The 7,785-nt window shown below is 30.1% G+C and overlaps 1 protein-coding gene across 1 annotated transcript; it reads right to left on the reverse strand.

The window, feature by feature from the left end:
* Positions 1–6,024: 6,024 nt before the first annotated feature.
* Positions 6,025–7,269, reverse strand: LOC121543948 (zinc finger BED domain-containing protein 4-like). The gene is made up of 2 exons (XM_041854070.2): positions 6,703–7,269; positions 6,025–6,508 (listed from the first exon to the last, which is right to left on the reverse strand). The coding sequence occupies exons 1-2, from the start codon at positions 7,086–7,088 to the stop codon at positions 6,025–6,027; spliced, it is 870 nt and encodes a 289-aa protein (XP_041710004.2). The 5' UTR covers positions 7,089–7,269.
* Between the last annotated feature and the right edge of the window lie 516 nt (positions 7,270–7,785).

Raw genomic sequence — 7,785 nt, forward strand, 5'->3', positions numbered from 1 at the left:
AAAAAAATTTATCCCTTCATATGCCGAATTAGTTGCATTGTGGATTTTGCCTAAAACATGATTTTAGAAAATATTCATAGAATTTAATTTTTTTTAAATCACATTTGAAAACCCTTGTATGTTATATTCTACATGTGTCCTTCTAGTGCTGAATGTTAAAAAAATATTTTAGACCCTTTTCATGAAAAATTTATAAAAAATATTTTTCACGTTTGTTATAAAAAAAATTGTATCCCTTCATATGCCGAAATAGTTGCATTGTGGATTTTGCCTAAAATATGATTTTAGAAAATATTCATAGACATTTTTTTTTTAAATCACATTTGAAAACCCTTGTATGTTATATTCTACATATGTCCTTCTAGTGCTGAACGTTAAAAAATATTTTAGACACTTTTCATGCAAAATTTATAAAAAATATTTTTCACGTTTTTTATAAAAAATATTTGTATCTACATATGTCCTTCTAGTGCTGAACGTTAAAAAAATATTTTAGACCCTTTTCATGCAAAATGTAAAAAAAATATTTTTCACGTTTGTTATAAAAAAAAAATTATCCCTTTATATTCCGAACTAGTTGCATTGTGGATTTTGCCTAAAACATGATTTTACAAAATATTCATTGAAAAAAGCTTTTTAAAAAATCACGTTTGAAAACCCTTCTAAATTGTATTCTACGTCTGTCCTTCTAGTGCTGAACGTAAAAAAATATTTTAGACCCTTTTCATGCAAAATGTATAAAAAATATTTTTCACGTTTGTTTAAAAAAAATGTATCCCTTCATATGCCGAACTAGTTGCATTGTGGATTTTGCCTAAAACATGATTTTAGAAAATATTCATATAATTTTTTTAAAATCACATTTCAAAACCCTTGTATGTTAAATTCTACATGTGTCCTTCTAGTGCTGAACGTTAAAAAAATATTTTAGACCCTTTTCATGAAAAATTTCTAAAAAATATTTTTCACGTTTGTTATAAAAAAATTTGTATCCCTTCATATGCCGAAATAGTTGCATTGTGGATTTTGCCTAAAACATGATTTTAGAAAATATTCATTGAAAAAAGCTTTTTAAAAAATCACGTTTGAAACCCCTTCTAAATTGTATTCTACGTCTGTCCTTCTAGTGCTGAACGTAAAAAAAATATTTTAGACCATTTTCATGCAAAATGTATGAAAAATATTTTTCACGTTTGTTTAAAAAAAAAATGTATCCCTTCATATGCCGAACTAGTTGCATTGTGGATTTTGCCTAAAACATGATTTTAGAAAATATTCATAGAATTTTATTTTTTTTAAATCACATTTGAAAACCCCTTGTATGTTATATTCTACATGTGTCCTTCTAGTGCTGAACGTAAAAAAATATTTTAGACCCTTTTCATGAAAAATTTATAAAAATATTTTTCACGTTTGTTATAAAAAAAATTGTATCCCTTCATATGCCGAAATAGTTGCATTGTGGATTTTGCCTAAAACATGATTTTAGAAAATATTCATAGACATTTTTTTTTAAAATCACATTTGAAAACCCTTGTATGTTATATTCTACATATGTCCTTCTAGTGCTGAACGTTAAAAATATTTTAGACACTTTTCATGCAAAATTTATAAAAATATTTTTCACGTTTTTTTATAAAAAATATTTGTATCTACATATGTCCTTCTAGTGCTGAACGTTAAAAAATATTTTAGACCCTTTTCATGCAAAATGTAAAAAAATATTTTTCACGTTTGTTATAAAAAAAAATTATCCCTTCATATTCCGAATTAGTTGCATTGTGGATTTTGCCTAAAACATGATTTTACAAAATATTCATTGAAAAAAGCTTTTAAAAATCACGTTTGAAAACCCTTCTAAATTGTATTCTATGTCTGTCCTTCTAGTGCTGAACGTAAAAAAATATTTTAGACCCTTTTCATGCAAAATGTATAAAAATATTTTTCAAGTTTGTTTAAAAAAACTGTATCCCTTCATATGCCGAACTAGTTGCATTGTGGATTTAGCCTTAAACATTATTTTAGAAAATATTCATATAATTTTTTTAAAAATCACATTTCAAAACCCTTGTATGTTATATTCTACATGTGTCCTTCTAGTGCTGAACGTTAAAAAAATATTTTAGACCCTTTTCATGAAAAATTTATAAAAAATAATTTTCACGTTTGTTATAAAAAAAATTGTATCCCTTCATATGCCGAAATAGTTGCATTGTGGATTTTGCCTAAAACATGATTTTAGAAAATATTCATTGAAAAAAGCTTTTTAAAAAATCACGTTTGAAAACCCTTCTAAATTGTATTCTACGTCTGTCCTTCTAGTGCTGAACGTAAAAAAAATATTTTAGACCCTTTTCATGCAAAATGTATGAAAAATATTTTTCACATTTGTTTAACAAAAATTTTATCCCTTCATATGCCGAATTAGTTGCATTGTGGATTTTGCCTAAAACATGATTTTAGAAAATATTCATAGAATTTAATTTTTTTTAAATCACATTTGAAAACCCTTGTATGTTATATTCTACATGTGTCCTTCTAGTGCTGAACGTTAAAAAAATATTTTAGACACTTTTCATGCAAAATTTATAAAAAATATTTTTCACGTTTTTTATAAAAAATATTTGTATCTACATATGTCCTTCTAGTGCTGAACGTTAAAAAAATATTTTAGACCCTTTTCATGCAAAATGTAAAAAAAATATTTTTCACGTTTGTTATAAAAAAAAAATTATCCCTTTATATTCCGAACTAGTTGCATTGTGGATTTTGCCTAAAACATGATTTTACAAAATATTCATTGAAAAAAGCTTTTTAAAAAATCACGTTTGAAAACCCTTCTAAATTGTATTCTACGTCTGTCCTTCTAGTGCTGAACGTAAAAAAAATATTTTAGACCCTTTTCATGCAAAATGTATAAAAAATATTTTTCACGTTTGTTTAAAAAAAAATGTATCCCTTCATATGCCGAACTAGTTGCATTGTGGATTTTGCCTAAAACATGATTTTAGAAAATATTCATATAATTTTTTTAAAATCACATTTCAAAACCCTTGTATGTTAAATTCTACATGTGTCCTTCTAGTGCTGAACGTTAAAAAAATATTTTAGACCCTTTTCATGAAAAATTTCTAAAAAATATTTTTCACGTTTGTTATAAAAAAATTTGTATCCCTTCATATGCCGAAATAGTTGCATTGTGGATTTTGCCTAAAACATGATTTTAGAAAATATTCATTGAAAAAAGCTTTTTAAAAAATCACGTTTGAAACCCCTTCTAAATTGTATTCTACGTCTGTCCTTCTAGTGCTGAACGTAAAAAAAATATTTTAGACCATTTTCATGCAAAATGTATGAAAAATATTTTTCACGTTTGTTTAAAAAAAAAATGTATCCCTTCATATGCCGAACTAGTTGCATTGTGGATTTTGCCTAAAACATGATTTTAGAAAATATTCATAGAATTTTATTTTTTTTAAATCACATTTGAAAACCCTTGTATGTTATATTCTACATGTGTCCTTCTAGTGCTGAACGTAAAAAAAATATTTTAGACCCTTTTCATGAAAAATTTATAAAAAATATTTTTCACGTTTGTTATAAAAAAAATTGTATCCCTTCATATGCCGAAATAGTTGCATTGTGGATTTTGCCTAAAACATGATTTTAGAAAATATTCATAGACATTTTTTTTTTAAATCACATTTGAAAACCCTTGTATGTTATATTCTACATATGTCCTTCTAGTGCTGAACGTTAAAAAATATTTTAGACACTTTTCATGCAAAATTTATAAAAAATATTTTTCACGTTTTTTATAAAAAATATTTGTATCTACATATGTCCTTCTAGTGCTGAACGTTAAAAAAATATTTTAGACCCTTTTCATGCAAAATGTAAAAAAAATATTTTTCACGTTTGTTATAAAAAAAAAATTATCCCTTCATATTCCGAATTAGTTGCATTGTGGATTTTGCCTAAAACATGATTTTACAAAATATTCATTGAAAAAAAGCTTTTATAAAAAAAATCACGTTTGAAAACCCTTCTAAATTGTATTCTACGTCTGTCCTTCTAGTGCTGAACGTAAAAAAAATATTTTAGACCCTTTTCATGCAAAATGTATAAAAAATATTTTTCACGTTTGTTTAAAAAAAAATGTATCCCTTCATATGCCGAACTAGTTGCATTGTGGATTTTGCCTAAAACATGATTTTAGAAAATATTCATAGAATTTTTTTTTTTAATCACATTTGAAAACCCTTGTATGTTATATTCTACATATGTCCTTCTAGTGCTGAACGTAAAAAAATATTTTAGACCCTTTTCATGAAAAATTTATAAAAAATATTTTTCACGTTTGTTATAAAAAAAATTGTATCCCTTCATATGCCGAAATAGTTGCATTGTGGATTTTGCCTAAAACATGATTTTAGAAAATATTCATTGAAAAAAGCTTTTTAAAAAATCACGTTTGAAAACCCTTCTAAATTGTATTCTACGTCTGTCCTTCTAGTGCTGAACGTAAAAAAAATATTTTAGACCCTTTTCATGCAAAATGTATGAAAAATATTTTTCACGTTTGTTAAAAAAAAAAAATGTATCCCTTCATATGCCGAACTAGTTGCATTGTGGATTTTGCCTAAAGCATGATTTTAGAAAATATTCATAGAATTTTTTTTTTTAATCACATTTGAAAACATTTGTATGTTATATTCTACATGTGTCCTAGTGCTGAACGTAAAATAATATTTTAGACCCTTTTCATGAAAAATGTATAAAAAATATTTTTTACGTTTTTATAAAAAAAACTTTGTATCTACATATGTCCTTCTAGTGCTGAACGTTAAAAAAATATTTTAGACCCTTTTCATGAAAAATTAATAAAAAATATTTTTCAAGTTTTTTATAAAAATAATTGTATCCCTTCATATGCCGAACTAGTTGCATTGTGGATTTTGCCTAAAACATGATTTTAGAAAATATTCATATAATTTTTTTTTTTTAAATCACATTTGAAAACCCTTGTATGTTATATTCTACGTGTCCTTCTAGTGCTGAATGTAAAAAAATATTTTAGACCCTTTTCATGAAACATTTATAAAAAATATTTTTCACGTTTTTTATAAAAAATATTTGTATCTACATATGTCCTTCTAGTGCTGAACGTTAAAAAAATATTTTAGACCCTTTTCATGCAAAATGTTAAAAAAAATATTTTTCAAGTTTTTTATAAAAATAATTGTATCCCTTCATATGCCGAACTAGTTGCATTGTGGATTTTGCCTAAAGCATGATTTTAGAAAATATTCATAGAATTTTTTTTTTAATCACATTTGAAAACACTTGTATGTTATATTCTACATGTGTCCTTCTAGTGCTGAACGTAAAAAAATATTTTAGACCCTTTTCATGAAAAATTTATAAAAAATAATTTTCACGTTTTTTATAAAAATAATTGTATCCCTTCATATGCCGAACTAGTTGAATTGTGGATTTTGCCTAAAACATGATTTTAGAAAATATTCATAGAATTTAATTTTTTTTAAATCACATTTGAAAACCCTTGTATGTTATATTCTACATGTGTCCTTCTAGTGCTGAACGTAAAAGAATATTTTAGACCCTTTTCATGAAAAATTTATAAAAAATATTTTTTACATTTTTTATTAAAAAAACTTTGTATCTACATATGTCCTTCTAGTGCTGAACGTTAAAAAAATATTTTATTTTATCTTTTACCTTTTCCTCCATTCTTTAATCCAGTTGCTCAAAAATCCAGTTGCTAACTACTATAACATGTTGCACTGAAACTAGTCTTTTTGTTTGAACATCACCTTTCAAATCTACTGAGCTTCATCATCTTTCAGCCAGTTGCTGAGGCAAAGTAACTTGTTCACATTTTCTGAAAGTAAAGCTGACCTTTTCTTGTTCACAATGTGACCTGCAACTGAGAAAAGTCGTTCACAGGGAACAGTGGTTGCAGGAGTGGCTAGATATTTGTGAGCTAGTGAGGCCAGCTTCTCATGGGCTCCTGAATGAGATGCCCACCACCTCAAGGGGGCAGTCCTCCAATTTAATGGTGGGCTCTGCTCTGTACCTCTGTATGGCAGGTTGGACCTCTTCATCTTCTGATTCTGAATCTGAGCCCATTTGCAGAAGGCTGATTTTCTTCCTGGGTGGCCCATCATCATGTGTCTGTGAAGACCTTCTGGGTGATTCTTGTTGCAGCATCCCTTCAAGTGTGGTCCACACCTCTTCCCTGTCTGTCTTGGGCAGGCATTTCAAGTCTTTGAAACGAGGATCCAAAACTGTAGCAATCTGGAGCCATGCATTGTTGAGCTGTTCTTGACGGGATGCTAGGTCCTCCTTGAACTTGGTCTTGAATCTCACCACATATGCAGGGTCCTCATCACAGGCTTCCATCTTGAGACGCAAGTGGCAGAGAGAAGGTAGTACCACAGAACAGGAGACATAGGCCTCTCCACCCAGGAGCTCAGTTACATACCTACGCACACAAACACACACATGCACACAGAGACAGTGTATTATTAGAACAGTGGTTATCAACATATTATTATTATTATTATTATCATCATCATTATTTTTACATAGATACATGTTATTGATATTTGACTTGGTTTAATTCATTCCAGAAAATAATCAAAGCGATGTTATTTGATAAGTTACAGACTGATTTACCTGCATGGCTCTAGAAGTGTCTCCAGCCTCTGCAGTTTATCCCACTCTGCTGCGGTCGGCAAAACGAGTTTGTGCTCCTGATTGTCCAGGGCTGCGATGACAGCCTCTTTATTTCTGCTCACGCGCTTGACCATTTCCAGCGTCGAATTCCAACGTGTTGGAACATCCTGGATCAATGGCTCTTGCTTCTTTCCCAGGCTGACTTGTTGTGCTTGAAGCTCCGCAGCATTTGCTGGGCTGTGCTTAAAATGACCGACAACTTTGCGAGCCTTGGCCAAAGCATTTACAAAGCCGCTGTCAGCAAGACTCACTGTGACACTTCTCTGCACCATGTGAGCGACACAGTTCATGTGTTCATAGCGTGTAAGTCGAATTGCGGCAACCATGTTGCGTGCACTGTCAGTCCCAATGGTTGTAGTCTTGCCCTCGATGTCCCACTCACGTGCAACAGACAGGAACTGTTCTTTACAAGCCTCCGCAAAATGACGCTCCTCAGTTTTTAATATAGTCAGCGCAAAAGACTTCAGTTCCCACGTGTCACTGATTAAATGTGCAGTTACTCCGAGGTAATTGTTGTTACTCACTGATGTCCAATGGTCTCCTGTCAGGGCGATATGATTTACTTGAGCCAAGACCTCTTTCCTTTTTTCTTTTTCGTTTTCATAGAGCTCGTGGATTTTCTTCATAACTGTGGCTCTTGACGGTGGCTTATAGAATGAGTCTTGAGACGCCACTTGCAAAACATCAAGGAAACCTGAGTCTTCTACAATGCTAATGATCTACAATCCTTTGCAATCCATTTTGCTATTGTGTTGGTCAAATTATCTGAGGTTGATTTTGTTAATTGCCTGCAAACATTCAGCGTGGTCTGGCGCAAACCACTTGCTGAATCTGACGGCCCAGCAAACGCATGTTTGGCGTTGACATGGTACTTCAAGCTTGAACAGCTCCGGTGAAATTGAAACTCCTTCTTACAAATCTTGCAAATAACCTTGTACTTGTTAACTGTACCATCATCATTCTTTTTATATTTGAATCCGTCAATAGGCCCACTTTGCTCACCTTGCTCCATCTCGCCTCTAG

Source organism: Coregonus clupeaformis, unplaced genomic scaffold (assembly GCF_020615455.1).
Source record: "Coregonus clupeaformis isolate EN_2021a unplaced genomic scaffold, ASM2061545v1 scaf3011, whole genome shotgun sequence".
NCBI lineage: Eukaryota > Metazoa > Chordata > Actinopteri > Salmoniformes > Salmonidae > Coregonus > Coregonus clupeaformis.